Genomic DNA, 15,679 nt, shown 5'->3' on the forward strand with positions numbered 1-15,679 from the left:
GGAACAAAAAACCCACCACCACCAAAAATCAGTTGACTGTTTCTAGACAAATATCAGACTATGGTATTTATTGCCAGGGAAGTAGCAAGTGCATAATTACATTACAGAGGAAGCTTGCTCTTTCCACTTGTGCAGCTGGAGCAGGCGCTGGTTGCCACAGCAACAGGGAGATGGCTAAATATAGCCTCCCGGTGCTGGACCACTTTAAGGTAGAATGATGGGGAGGTGTGAGGGTGTGGGCCTGGCTCTCTTCATCTTAACCAACTTTTTTTTTTTTTTTTTTTCCTATTAACTGCATAGTAGAGTTGGATGGAGCTAAAATTTCTTTTTGCTGCACCAATGCTCCCTTAGTTCTTCAGATCCCTCCCTAAAAACATTTCGGCAATTCCTCTAAGAAGGAAGATTGTAATTGAAGTAATTGGAAGCATTCCCCCTAGATGCGTGTTTCTCAGTTTCCTTTTATCTGGAGGTTTTAAGTTATGAGCTTTTAAGGCTGGGACTCTTTTCTTTGTAAAGAAAAAATACAAACCACAAAACCCACAGTGGCATTGACTGCTTCAAAGAGACCAATACGTGGAGCTTCTGCAAGGAGCTGCTATTAATTTGTTGTGTTTCCAAGAAGATTTTCTTCACTGGGTCAGACCACTAATTCACTGCACTTAAATGACAGTCACTACTCCTGCTGGAAAGTTGCAGTCTAGCCAGATGCTGAGTTCTTTACAGCCTGAATACCAGCCTCTCTTCTAAAGCCTCTGTTTATAAGTGTGAGGCTCCTGCTTATCCATATAAATGCTTACTTTTTTTTTAATCCCGTTAAGCTTTTGTCCTGAATTAAGTTTTGTGGCAAGTACTCCTGTAGTCTGAATATGGGAAGAACACTTCCTTTTATTGGATCTAAATTTTCAGTCTTTCATTTAAATAAATGTCATCTTTCTTTTCTATTCTGAGAGGATATATCAAGATCTTAATCTTTGTCATTCGTTAGCCTGTATACTTTTATCATGGCTGCTTTTAGTAGTCTATTAAATGGCAGTATTGAACCAGTCTTTTCACCCCATCGATGTATCAGTTTCTTATTTCTTCTCCCCTTTCCTAAATCATCAGGTTCTTAATATTTCTGCCTAATATTAGGAGGGATAAAAGTGTTCTGTAGACTTCATTACAGGATTTCAGTGGTTGTGGATCTGTCCCTGCCATCTCCACCACCCTGTTCTTTGGCTGGTTTTGGTGACTGCTGCACAAAACAAGAACTCCTTGTGAGCTTTGTTCAGGTTTTCCAGGGAACGGATACTTGATTTAGAGTCCTGCAAAGTTTGTGGTTAATTCACGTGGTTTTCTTTAGTATGCGTTGTTGGTTTTGTTAATATTGATTTTTCATCTGCCATTCTGTAGTCCGTTCACATAGCAGTCTGAGCTGTTTGAAAAGTTATATACTATTCTCCAATATTCTTATAGTATTCTGCAATCTGGTAATCTCTTAAAAACTGCACGAATACTCATTTCCCTGCTAATCCCCATTTGAGCTCATGAATAAATATCACAAGTACCACCTGTCTTTATATGAAAATCTTCTGGCATCCACTGTTAACCTTTTGCTGTCGTGAAAATTCATGATTAATTCGTGGTCTTACTTTCTCCAAACTACATATTTTGATCCATGTTGCTACTTTATTTCATCAACCAAGCCTTGCAGGTAATTCCTGAAAAATGCAACAAACTTTGGCAAAGGTGGTTGAAATCCTGAATGACTGGAATGATTTTCTGTCGCATTAGCCATCTCATTTCTAGAGATGATTTAAAACCTGATTTAATTCACAGTGGTATGGCAGAAGCCATGTTGGTTTGAATCTGTAGTCATGATTTTCAAAGACTTATAACATTTTTATTTTTAATGGTCACTTACTCAACTGTTTGTTTTTAAGATGGTTACTTAAATTGTTGTGACAGCAGCGGCATAGGGTATATCTAGATGAAAAAATATGATGAGAAACTCAATGTGAATCTGCAGGAGTTGAGCTGCGTGATGCCTACCTGCGTGAACATTCTCGCTCTGCACTAAACACGGCATACTTAGTGTGTTCAGGTAAACCAGCTTGAACTTACTACAGGGTAAGAAGCAGCTGAGATTTTACTGTGTTGGACTGTCTGGTAGCACCTACTAACAGCATACTTGCCCTAATTTGCCTGAAGCTTTTAAAACTAATTCTTTCTATTTAGCACTAAATTATATGCCTGGTTTTGTAGGTAAAACTAGTCTCAGAAAGACATGCGCAAAATCAGTCTGGGTTGGGAAACCCAGGAGTCTTGCTTTCTGTCCTACCTGCACATACTTTAGCAGTGCTTGGCAGAGCAGGTAGTAGCTAATTTCAGACTGGTACCCTTCCTGAAATATTATTGTGGAATACCTTCAGCGTTACTGTAATACAGATGTAAAACAACTCTCATTTTCTGTAATCATCCACTGAATATCTTCCATACAATAGTAAAATACTTATGTATTTGAGCAGTAGGTTCAGATGCTTCCTGTCTTGAAGATCTGTTATGAAGTAACATTCAGAAAATGAAAGGGATTATCAAAGTGTAAACTATACAACAAACTTGTGTTGCCATTTCTGCCACCTTAGCCTGGGATGTAGAAGTTGCCTTTTGGACTTGTGCCAGCTTCACTCAGTCAGTTTTGCATAGTTTATCCCAGTGTGTGTGTAATATATATATGTATGGAGCTTGATTATCTTGCTGTATTGACCTTGGAGTTGTTCCTGATTGGTTGATAGCAGCTGCTTGAATACTTATAATTGTGCTTAAAGTCATATTTGTAAACTTCAATTTAGGATTTGGTTGGGTTTTTTAAACAGATCTTAATCTCAGTTGCATCCCAAAGGTTTTCTTTAGGCTTGTAGTACTTTTCCAAAACACGAAAAGAAGTTCCTTCTATTTCATGGTAATATATCTTTGCTGCCTTTTCAGATCAAAAGGAGTAATCCTGAATATCTCCTCAGCTGCTGGGATGTATCCAACTCCACTACTGACTCTTTACTCTGCAACTAAGGTAAGTGTTCTTTTCCACACTGAAATTGAGTGTCAAACATAAGCCAACATTACAGGAATAAATGTTTTGGTGTCCATCTAGTGGTGCTTTCATGAACTAAGGACTGAGTTTGTAACTTAAATTTTTCCAATAGTGGAAGCTGGAAGCTTGAGATTAAAATGAGTGCAAGCATTTACTAGCAGGGAAATGACTCTTTTCTATGTTTCATGTTTCATGCATTCTGCTTTTACATGGGAAAGGATCTAGTGTACCAAGCAAGCTTAGTGTGAGGTTGAGAAAGGACATTGACAAAGTTTAACACACTTTCTTATTTTGACTTTGAAACTCTTTAATCTTACTGAAGATGTGTATCTTCAATATATATACACATATATATTGAGGTAGGACTTTTCTGGTGCTTGCTGGAAGCAAACATTTGTCCTTTTTTTTTTTTTTTTTATTAGTTGCCTTAAGTTTAGCATTTCAGGTAAGAGAAAGGATAGAGCTCTAGGGCCTTGCCACTACCAAGTAGTCAACTCCCCTTGAACTTCTGACCACACCTCCTGCTAATGTAGTCCAGTATGTCATTTAATGTTCTTGCAGTGAGTGGATTATTGGCTTATTCTCTCCCTGGTAGCCACAATAAATTCCAGGTTCTTTGCAGCAGGGCTGCTACTCAACCAAAATTAAGGCATGACATTATCCCACTCTGTATGCAGAAGTTTGCACTTCACTCAGTGCCAGTCAAGAAATCTCATGATGTTTAACGATAATCAAGTTTATCAGGGTCTCTGGACTGAAGATCTGTCATGTCAGCTATTCCATCTAATGTCATCTGCAAGTTTGCTGAGGGTGTGCTCTGTGTCATCTAGGTCACTGACAGGAGATACCAAAGGATATGGGCCTTCGTATTGATCTGCAGGGTTGTCTGCCTGTTATCAGCCAGGTGTCAAGCTATTAATCATGGCCCTTTGAGCCTGGTGGTCCAGCCAGCTTTGTCTGGCCAGCAGTTTGTCATTTCAACACATATCTGCTTGACTTCCAAATGAGAATGCTGCAAAAGATGGTGTCAAAAGCTTTACTGAAGTAGAAATATATCTGTATATACACACACATACAGTTTATATATATTAAAAATCTGTTTCCCTCAGCATCAAAGCTAGTTTACTCCACTGTAGAAAGCAATTTGCTGTTGGTAAATCTGTGTTCACTGTTTTTGGTGTACCTTCTTGACCTTTATGTGCTCGGAAATGAATTCCAAGAGGGCTTTATGTTTTTTCCACAAACTGAGTTAAAGCTGACTGTATCATTCTTGCCTTTTCAAGGAGGGATATGTTAGCTCTCTTCCAACTGTCAAAGACCTCCCCTAGTTTCCATGGTTTTTCAGATATCATAGGCAGCAGACCTGTATACATATGGACTACTTCTTCCAGCACTCTTGAGTAAATCTGTGGTGGCTCCACAGATTTGAATGCATCCAGCTTCTCTGAGTAGTCCCTAAATTGTTGCTGCCTGTGCCTTTCATTAAATAAACTGGTGCATGCAGAAGCCTGTGAGGAGGCTTTGGCTGTGCAAAGGCAAAAGAAGTGTTGAATACCTTAATGTTTTTCTACCCTTTATCTCTAGTTTTCTCCATGATTCATCAGACCCCCATTTCTCCAAAACTCCTCCTGAAACTAGTGTGCCTGTAGGATCCTTTACTGCTACTTTGTGTTTTTTGCTAGTCTTTTCCTAGTTTAGGTTTTGTGTTTCTCCTCTGTTACTTCTCTTTGTTTCTGTCTGTCATGCTCCTTTTAGTTCATCAACAAACCCCCCACTTGGTCAGACACTCCTCCTTTTACTGAAATTTCCAGTTGTCTTCCACATATAGGCTGGTTTATTTTACCAGTTCATAAGTTACTACTCTAGATCTACATTTCATTTTAGATTTATCTGCTCTGGTTTCTGTTTCTGTCACTGGGACAGTTTTGTCTTGCTGCAGCTGGTCTTATTTTTTTCCAGAGATACTTATAGGGGTTTCTAAAACGTTCCCCTATAAGATCTCCAGCTAATGCCTTAAAGACAGAATACAGGTATGCAGTATGGAACTGAAGGATTTGGTTTTATCACGTACACAAGAGACATTTCCAGTGGTATTAAAGCAGTATGGCACCACAGCTTTTTCAGGTACACCTGGTAATTACCTTAAAGAGTTCAAGGATTTAGGAGTTGAAGCAGAACCTTGACTGGGTGAAGAGGCCTTCAATAGTGTCATTCATGTCAGAACAGACTTGTTTTCTCTAGACTCTCAGTAATGTCTTCGTATTTCTAGGAAGGAATTGATGCACGCTACTTTATTCATACTAAAGGAGGGGATACTGAGGTTTAGAAATCAGGAAAGCCTGAGTTAGTTTTAGCTGGCAAAATTTGCTCTTGAAATAGCTGTTTCCTGAGAGAACAGTTCTTTGTTTTAATATAAAAGGTCACTTCCATTGTGGCAGTGCCTTCAGCTTTATGGAATGAATGAGCTTCTGATTTTAGTGATAATATGCCTTACACTTCTTTTGGTTAGTCTTTTTCAACGAGAATCTCAAATATTTCTTCCCCCCCGCCCCCCCCCCCCCCCCCCCACAAAAAAAAACCAAAAACAAACCAAAAAACCCCAACTCAATTGCAGGTTAAGTAATCTGCCGATTATCAGCACTGCTTATCTTCTACCACAGCAAGATTAGTAAGCATGAAAGCGACTCTCCTAATACAGCTATAGAAAGACTGTATCTGCAGTTTCTAGGGTTTTTTCCTCATCTATATAGAGGGGGCTTAAAGCATAGTATCCTTCAAGTCTTAAGTAAATGGCTTTGGCTAATTATCAGGAAGAGACTCAGTTCAACTCTTTAACCTTCCTGTGGGGAATTGCCTAGTTTACAATGAAATGAGAAACTTATAAAGAAATCATAGCCCTATTTTTTTTTGACATGTTTACCTATCTATTTGTGTTAATACTAATGAGAAGTGAAATACAGTATCTTTTTTCTTCCCCATGTCTTTAGTATTTGGGTTTGTTATGGGATATACAAGGAAAATAAATTTTCTTGCATGCAATGCTTATCTGCTTATTCAGAAGATGTTTACTTAGAGTGTTCTTAAGATGGTTTTAAGTTAAAGATTGTTGGGGAGCATGAGCATCTGAAGATAGAAAACCCAACTTGTCTTGAAATACAGTTCTGCAAGAAGAAAACCTCTAAAGCTTACTTGGATACTGGAAGTTGCTTTTTCTTCTCATATAAAATGAACATTCTCTTTATTGCAACCCTTTTGCACCTAGTAGGGATGACAGTCTTTATACTGTTTCTCCGTATTTGGAGCAGTAACTGATTTTGGGACTCTTGTCATGTAGAAATATTTAGAGATTTGAATGATCACAGCACTTTGATTAACACAATATAGGTTTTTTATTTATTTTCAATAGATTATGATATACTCTGTGCAGTTATCACACATGCATCTGGCAAATGTGTTCAGGGACTATACTGAACTACTTGCATGTCTATGCAAGTGCCTTATTGTTGCAATAAGATGGCTAGCTCACTTGAATCATTTCTGCTAGACCAGACTTTCAGAGTCTTGTTCATGTTGAGTACTGAATTTCATTAAGAACTTATGCTTGGGGGAAAGGGGAAAGGAAAGAACAGCTGGACAGAAGATTTTTTTTTTTTAAATGAGCCTCCTACCTTGTACATGTAACTTGAAGAATAAAAAGACCTATCTGCTATGCAGCAAAATCTCATTTTTCCTTTCCTATCTTGTGTATGTAGAGAAATAGCCCAGCAGTGTGGGAGTGTTTCTGTTGCTTCTTGTATAGGCTGAGTTCAGTGGGATGACCTTGGTAGGAAAAACAATGGACACTGTAAACTTGCAGCGCTACTTTCAGTTAGGACTTGTGTGAATCCACTGGTGACATGGTGACCAAAGGAAGACTGTATTGCAGGTGCAATACTACAGCTTTGCTGTTTGCTTCTGACCAGTTTCAAAACAATGCTTCGTAAATACTTGAATTAATTTAGTATTCATTTTAGCTTCAAGCATGGATAAGAGTTTTAATTCCTTCAGCTGAAGGTACTCCATTCATCCTACATAGCTGTACTGTTTCACTAAAACAAGAAACCATAGCAGAACCTGATATTTTGTCTCACTGAACTGCAGGAGGGAAGAGTGGAAAGGTGGTTTATAAGAGCTCGGGGAAGGGGAATCTATGCTGGTTTGAACTGCTGAGTAGCCTTGGGTTATTAGGACAACACTTCCTTGGCATGGTTGTGGAGGCAGCTGTATCAGATGTGAGGGCATCTTGAAGGCAGATACTAGCATCCACCTTTTAAGCCCTTTCGCTTCTTTCTTTAAACTTAGTCTTGCAATTTCTAAAACTTCAAGAAGTTTGGAACAGAATCTGTGGAGGTGGACTTTAGGAATAGGAAGAAGTATCACCATAGGGTAGCACTTCTCAAAAGTGTAAAGGCAGAAGACAAAGTATTTAAGCAGTGTGTTTTAAAAACCACACACAAGAGAAACCCTACTTAAACCACTCCTTAAAAAAACCCTAAACCAAACCAAAAAACCCAAACCAACATCTAAGGAGATAAAATAAGACTTTGTATGTTCACTACTTCCTTTATTAACTAGGCTTTGTGTAACCAATCTAGTTCCTATTCCTTCTAAATGCAAAAGGATTTTATTTGTTTAGATTGAGCCTCACTTCTGTAAAAATACTTTGTAAGCATAGGGTTTCTATTCAGATGGTGTTGCTCTAATATGCAAAGTTTCTTCGAAAACCTAAGGTTTTTCACTTTGCAAATAGGAACTTTAAATAGTAATTCCAATATGCTTACAAAACCCTGCAAACTATAGTTTCCATTTTAATGTGTGGCATGCTGTGCGTTTCCCTTCTTTTCTCTCTAGGCTTTTGTGGATTACTTCTCCCAAGGCCTCCATGCAGAATATAAGAGCAAGGGCATCATTGTGCAGGTGAGTAGAGTTTGTTTCATGTAACTGTGGTTACCACAGCAACATTGGTGTCTTGGTAACAAAAGGGAATCAGCATATTCTCTATTCATGAATATGTGACACAGATTAAGGATAAGGATTTCCTTTGATCCCATTAGCAGCTTTCTTAAGTTACTCTGAAACAGTGTGTCTTGAAGCAACAAAAACATAGTTTGGTTTTGTGGGTGGTTTTGGTTCTTTTAGCTGACGGTGGTAATTAAACATTTAAGTATAAAATGTTCTGTAAAATCGTGTGCAACTCAGTAGAATACATCTTTATACAACTTCATCTACGGAAATGCACTTTTTTTGGAGGGCATTTGTACAGACATTCAATGGGTAACTGCTCAAAAGACTAGAATAGTTGCAGTCCCTGCAGTGTCACTGAATCAACTGCTAGTGTAAGCATAGTAGCAAGAACAAACAAAAGCCCCAAAGACCCTTTGTATGTAATGGCCTGATTTAATTTTCTTAGTACCAGGCTTCCACATTACTAATGAGTCTTGACTTTTTTTTCCCCTCATTTGTTTACATTCCATGATTTCAGTTATTTTTTTGATGGGACATAAAAGCAAACCAAGCCAATCTCTCACAGCTTTATTGGATTTTGCTTTAATATCACTTCTCACGTACTTTTAGTGTTTGCTTCCAAAACATGGCCAAAGCTGGAACTTCAAGCTACAAACACTGAATTTTTCACTTCTTGTTGTACCTGCTAACTCTCCAGAGCCATAACTGGTTTGATAAAGGTGGTGTAAGATCCTATCTGTACTGTGAAGGCAGTGGTTTATTTTTTTTAAATTCACTTAGGGACCTTCTTCCAAACAGGATTAGCCTATGTCCACACCTGGCATTCCCCTGTTCTGTATGGTGGTTCTCAAAACCACCTGAACTCCAAGCGCCCTATGAGGAGCATGGCACAAAGTTGCCTGCCTTATTTGTGTAATCACTAAACATGAGAGCACAACTTTTGTTAATGGCTAAAACCATAGAGAAGTTCTTAACAACTTAAGACTATGTTACCTTTTTGATGTGCTACATTTTTTTTTACCTCTTTAAGTATACTTAAAAAACAAGAACTTATCACCAGGAAATGTCCTGCAGTTTTGTGTCCAGATGTTTAGTCCTAGATGTTTATTACGATGTCCTGTCCCAGTTCCTGAGAGAGGATTGTGCTAAGAAAAAGAGGCAATTGCTGTGCGAGCTATTCCCATGTAGTCATTGACCCTTTAATGGGAACCTCGTTTAAACCTAGATTTAAACCTTATACTAAACATCTTAAGGGATGTTGTTTATTTTGGGCTCTCTTGGCAGTGGAGAGAAACCTAGCAAAGGTGGTTCGTGAAAGCATGCTAACTGCTGCTGTAGACCTTGAGGATAGACTAGATGATGTTAGTTTTACACTGGTAACAGATTCTAACTTGCTGTAGTGCTCCCAAAGCATGCTTTCTCCTCAGAGCGCTTGATGCTGTGCCCTAGCACCCTGGGGTGTACTGTCAGCTAAACCAACGGCAGCAATGCAGGATGCATGAAAAGAGAGCACTCTGAGCAAGTGCAACAGGTTCAGTGTACAGGGTGGTTTGTGTGTGCTCTCAGTTCTTGAAGTGGTTGAAGCTGCAGCAGTGTTTAGTGTTTTATGTCTCCTTGTCACTTTCTCTTCTCACAGGGCTTTCCAAGTCTGGCTTCAGCCTCAAATGGTCCTGCAACGGGTCAATTTTTACCATACTGCCAAGTTCCTTACAGCTTTCTTTTCACTTTCACTCTTCTGTATTGCTTCTGTCTCCTTAGTGTGTTTCAGATTGTATTGCAGATTTAGCTTCATTATCAGACAGCTGTTTTTCTGATCAGTTTCATCTACATGCAGCATGGCCCTCTTGTAGTCTGTGGTCACAGTCTCCAAATGAGACTAAAGAAACCGGTAAGACTATTTCTCTTGTCTACATCAATAATATGAAGTCTTCTGGTAGGATTTCTTCCCTGCTTAAGCCAACCTACAAACTGCGAGGCACAGGCTGCTTCACTGGCAGTAGAGCTGGGTGTGATTTTCTTTTTGCGTGTTGCAGTACGATGTCTAAGCTCTTTCTCTGTTTTGTTGTGTTTTCTCAGGTAGAGCTGCTGATGGTTACCTCAGTGTTGAGAGTATTTAGAGACAGGTGCTTGCAGGAGAGATAAGTGTTACATCTTTGAGATGTGTTGGTCTTATGTGCATTTGTTTCCTCCTCCCCAAATTTTGTTTAGATAGTATTCTGCCAGTTTAAGAGACGAACAAAGAAGGAGCAGGTACTGTTCAGTTAAGACTATGGAGTACCTATTGAGACTGAAAGGTAAATAATTCAGTAACTCATGCTTGGCTGAAGGCATTAAACACAGTGTGAATATACATAGTATGGGAGAGAATTTCTAGCATTTGGGTATGGAAAAGATAGGAAAAAAGTTTTCTGTGTCTTACATTTTTAACATAAACAAATGAAGAATTAAATCTGGCTTTCTGTATCAACAGTTACGTTTTCCCATACAAAACTTCACAGGTTGTGGTAAGCTGTCTTTTTGTACCTCCCGTGTTGGCTAAGAGTGCTGAATTCCTGACAGCACTGCTTTTTTGCCCCTAAATGTAGACAGTGAATTGCCATTCTGAGTTATGTGGACCTGATGACCAATAGCTGTCACAGCTTCAATTTGTTATGCTAATTTTATTGCAGTCCATGTCCTTGTCGTCTTGTTCCATCTTAAGTCACTATAAACCACTAATGAATATTACAAGTACCTTCCTGTGAAGACTAGCTGACCTACCTCCCTCAAGCCTTGAGGAAGACTGCACCTCCCTTAGATTCTTTGAAGTTCATATCTGTGACCTTCAGAAGTGTAGTGCTTTTAATTCCAGACTCGCACTTTCAGCTTAGATCACCATTTAAGATTTAACTTTCACCATGCCCATACCTGCAGAGTACCATTGTATGAAAAGCAGAAACAAAGCGCAGGGGGGATTTTGCCAGTTTCTGAGGAACCTAAAGTATATCTGTTTTGCTCAAGTGGGTTGTTGTCTCTATGGAAGCTGTTTTGATAGTATATAGTGCTTTTATTGCAGTGTAGCCATCTTTAGATGAAAAATACACTCTTTTTGGCTGACAGGCCTACTTAATTTTACGGAAGCAGCACAGTAATAGCGTAAGTGAAAATTCTGTATGTTTACATGAAGAGAAAGAGATAGGCAGAAAGAAAAGGAATGAGGAAGGTAAGGACTCCCCTCAAGACACTACTGGAAAAATCTCTCCCTGAAAGGTTTCTGCAGACTCTTCTGAAACTTTTGCTTTTTGAATACGTCTAAAAATATTGCTTGGTTCTTTACCCCTTTTACTCAGTTTTTGTAAACTTCAGTTATTGGCATTTTCCCTCTATACTTCATTACTATGTGTAGCAAAAGTGTAGCAGTCAAAACATTTCACTACCTGTTTTCTTCTGCCGTATCCACTATATAAAATAACAGATCACAAAACCAAGGAAGTGTTCATCTAAAGGGATTTCTAGAAAGTTTTCTAGTCTTAACCTCCTACTCTCCTAGCAGTGGGATTGCCTGGGAGTTAGTGTGACTGCTGCTCACACTAGGTCATGGGCTAGTCATGGCTTTATCCAAGCAAATCTTGAAAACCTTCAAGGGCAGGGGTGCCACGGCCTCTCTGGACAGTCTGGTTTGAGTGTTGTACTGCTCTCCTAACAAAAGGCTTGCTCCCTAGTGTCCAGTCTGGCACTCCACAGCCAAAATTGACAGTTTTGCCTCTTGTTATTCTGCGTGGCACTACCAGGAAGAGTTTGGCTATCATCTTCACAACTGCCCTTGAAATGTTGGGCTGGTATTGAGTCACCACCAGCCTCCTTCTCACCACACTGGACAAGCCCAGCTCTCTGTCCAGGTATTCAGCAAAGTGTGCTGTCACCAAACTAATGGCTAATGACATTGTCTTCCTTCCTCCAAAGCTTTTTAGCTTTCTGTACAGGTCAGCTTTGGTTGTTGCAGTTCCTCCATTTCCTCTTTGTCCCCCACCCTCCTTTTGCCCACAAAGATACGGAAAGAAACTTCTTTAGCGACACCCAAGAGTTCTGGTCTTATTAAAAAGTAAGGTAAAATAGGTGATAAAATTCTGTAAACAAGCTATTCTGTCTTTTTGGGGCTTATTTTTATGTGACTGTAGCATAATTAGTAGAGGCTTCTGTTTAGGACTAGAGATCTTGACTTCTTCCATTCATACAACATTCAAGACCCCAGTTCTGAGTGCCAGCCAATTTTAATAAGCATCAGAGCTATAAGCAGCAGAAAATGTTTTAAGCAAGCAAGAGACATTGTATTGACATAAGCTACTTCTAAGGCTCGTCTTGAAACTGGAGAGCACGCTAGGCTTTCCCTGCATAAAGAAAAGGAATTTTCTATGCAGTTACTTCCCCAGGTAGTGTGGGTTGTATCTGTTTGAATGCAAAATGCTAAACTGGGAAGGAAGAAGGGGGGGAAACTAATGGATTCAACAGGTCTCTTCATAATTGTTAAAATAGGAAGATGGTAAATCTAATGCCTCTGAAATTAAATACCTGTCTGTTTTTTGCAGCACATTGGGGAGGAAAAAAAAAAATGTTAGTGTAATCCTGTTCTACGTGACTTGAAGTCTGTGGCACAATTGTTTGCCCCTTCATGCTATCCAGTGGCTTAACTGGGTAGTGCAGTTCACTTACGAAGTCTGTTTTTAACAGAGGAAGACAGAAAGTAAATCACAACTATAACTATCATGCCACTCTGTGTGGGGATGTTGCATATCTTATTCACCACCAAATTTTAAGCTTAGAATTGCTTTCTTTTTTAAAAAACACCAAACTGGAGATTCTGTTTAGAAATGTAATCTGAAGAATGGATGAGGCTCATGTTCTGGAGCTGAAACTAGGTGCCTATGCTGTTATGGTAACAAATGAGTGGTTTTCTTATCCAAGCATTTGTAACTTTTTGACAACTTCAAAGGTAACAGTAGCTGCTTAGACTTCTGAAGTGCAAGTCTCCATGTTTTTCCTCTCCATTTTAAAGTAGACTCATGGTATATTATTGAAAGTCCTATATATAGAGAAGTGCACAGCTTTAATGTTCTAGGGTGAAGGAATGAGCAGACATACCAATCCTGTTTGTGGTGGTCAAATTCCTGTTGAAGCGTGCACACTATGGCATGGATGAATAGTCAGTGAGAATTCAAGTGGTCATTTCCCCCCTGTGCTATGCTTCCGAGAGTGTGATAGTAAATGTTTCTGAGGTCAAACCTGTGGTCATTGTTCTTTAAGACACTAACGTGGGGAAGCAGGGGTTTCCAAACTGCAACTTGCCCAAATATTACGCAGTTTCAAGATGGTATTCTCATTTTGAGATCCATGACTGTAGCAGAAGTGGATGCACACTTCTCAGATATCTGCTGTAAAGGTATGTGAACTGTAGTGCTCACTGCTGTGATGGGCAGTAGTGACTGTATTGAATCACTAGTGCAGCCACAGATAGTCTTAGGAGGTCCTTGTCAAAGTGTTGGTAAGGTTCCAACTTTTCTGAGCTTGTGAGGTCTGGTATGTTTAATATCTGATTAAGTGGCTATAGACCAGGGCTTTTTTGATGACCTTTTTAGAGGTCTAGATTGAGGACAAGTTAAAAGCAATGCCAAAATCATGACTATGAGGCGAGGGGGTTGCTTCCTAGTGCAAGAGTATACATGCATTTCCCTTCCCTTTGCCAGCAGCATGAGCTAGGGATAGGTGGAATGTGATTTTGGATCCCCCAGGTCTATCTTGCCTCACCACTGACATGCTGTTGTGGTACCAGTGTCCCCCCGTCAGCAGTATACACATGCTGCTTCCTCTTGATTTTCCATTATGTCAGGGCCAGGTAGTTCTGTGACCCCCTGTCACCTTTTTCTGTTTCTTCCAAACATTGCTATAAAAGCTCATTAACTGTGCTGTGTTTCTTGATCCTTCTTTCTGTGCTTGAGGTCTTCCACTGTGGTACCGGTATCTCCTCCATCCTCTGAGCCCTCCAGTGCAGTACAAGCTCAATGTTCCAAGCCTCCTGGTGTTCCCTTTTCTCCTTCTTCTTCCCACCTCCATGTTTCCCTTTGTAGAGGTGCCAAAGTGTGGAGCTGTTACTTAAGCATAAAATCCCTGTCTTGGGTTCTGCGCCTCCCTCCCAAGCAAACATTGGGGGGTTACTACAGAGAAGAGACACTATAGCATTTTCTGTTAAATAACTGGAATGAAATTTTGTACTTACAAGGCAAATTGTAAGAAAAGCTTTTCAACCATATACTTGTAGGGCCTCAGCTGCTGATGCTGACTGTCAGTGGAACACTGAACCTATCCTTCTAAACATGTCCCGCAAGATACCAGATTAAACATGTTTTAGATATTGTACATTGTGATCTTAGAACTGGAAAGAAGGCTTAGCTTAAGCTAGAATTCAATATACAGGTTATCTAATTTCCAATTATATTAGTTCCTTGATGGGTATGTAAGTTAATCTGAAAGCATTCTCTGCTTAACATGATCTTTCCTACATGCAGAGTGTTCTACCATATTATGTGGCAACAAAAATGTCCAAAATCCGCAAGCCGACCTTCAGTAAGCCCAGTCCTGAAACATATGTCAGAGCTGCCTTAGGCACGGTAGGCCTGCAGTCGCGGACCAACGGGTGCCTACCCCATGCACTCATGGTAAGTCGCCTTGGAAAACAAGAATCTGGAATGTCCTTTGCATTTATTATGGAAGAAGAGTAAAGAATAATTTTGCATATTAATTATTTTTGTTCTTCTAATTATAACTTGGTAATATTTGTGTGTGCTGATAACTGTTAGATTTCACTTAGTACAGGCTATAAAAAGCTAAGACTTCCCTTTTTTTTTTTATTTAGGGATGGATCTTCTCTCTTCTACCTACGCCTGCTGTCATTAATTTACTCATGAAAACAAACAAACAAATACGGGCTCGTTACTTGAAAAAAATGAAGGAGAAGTAAGTTGGAGGTAACGATCTCAGAAGCCTGAGACTGCTGCAGGTTCCATACCCATGGTGCAGCACCAAGTAGACCTAATGTTTTGAACATCTTCAATCGTAGGTGTACTTTCTAACAAGTGAAACAGTCCTGTTTTGAGGATACAGGTGAAACGGGACTGTTGACTTCTTAATATTGACTTTAAAATAGGCTTTATTTGTTTATAGATTTATGAAGGGGGACGTGCTTTGGACTAAAATTGCACTGTGCTTTAAGAAATACTTACATGGACTTGATCAGACATTGTGCTGTTGAGGAACCACTTGGTCATATAGCGTCCATCACATCTATGTATTGTGCACGTGGGTGAAGGGCAGAAAAGTAGTAGTTTTCGCATATTTCTGGACAGGTGGGCAGGAGTGGGAAGGGAGAGTTTATTTAAAAAGGTAACCTAGCACTACTGACAGTGTAATTTTTTTCCCAGCTCAGGTTTTGGGTAGTTGCAGGGATTCTGCATTGTCAGCCAGCTTGTGAGCATTTGTCTGCTTACATGGTCCAGGGTGATTTTTGTTATGAACTTGAGGGAAATGGGCCAAAACCCCAAATAAGTGTAATAGCTCATCTATAAATATATACAT

The 15,679-nt window shown here is 39.5% G+C and overlaps 1 protein-coding gene across 1 annotated transcript in view; it reads left to right on the forward strand.

Moving 5' to 3' along the window:
* Window positions 1-15,679, forward strand: part of HSD17B12 (hydroxysteroid 17-beta dehydrogenase 12) — an 89,513-nt gene that overhangs the window by 72,873 nt on the left and 961 nt on the right. The window contains exons 8-11 of the mRNA XM_055793818.1: window positions 2,968-3,049; window positions 7,961-8,026; window positions 14,614-14,763; window positions 14,961-15,679. The exon at window positions 14,961-15,679 is cut by the window's right edge and continues 961 nt beyond it. Of these exons, the coding sequence (XP_055649793.1) occupies window positions 2,968-3,049; window positions 7,961-8,026; window positions 14,614-14,763; window positions 14,961-15,065 (403 nt within the window). The 3' untranslated portion in view covers window positions 15,066-15,679. The remainder of the gene's footprint in view (window positions 1-2,967; window positions 3,050-7,960; window positions 8,027-14,613; window positions 14,764-14,960) is intronic.

This window comes from Falco peregrinus, chromosome 1 (assembly GCF_023634155.1).
Source record: "Falco peregrinus isolate bFalPer1 chromosome 1, bFalPer1.pri, whole genome shotgun sequence".
Lineage (NCBI taxonomy): Eukaryota > Metazoa > Chordata > Aves > Falconiformes > Falconidae > Falco > Falco peregrinus.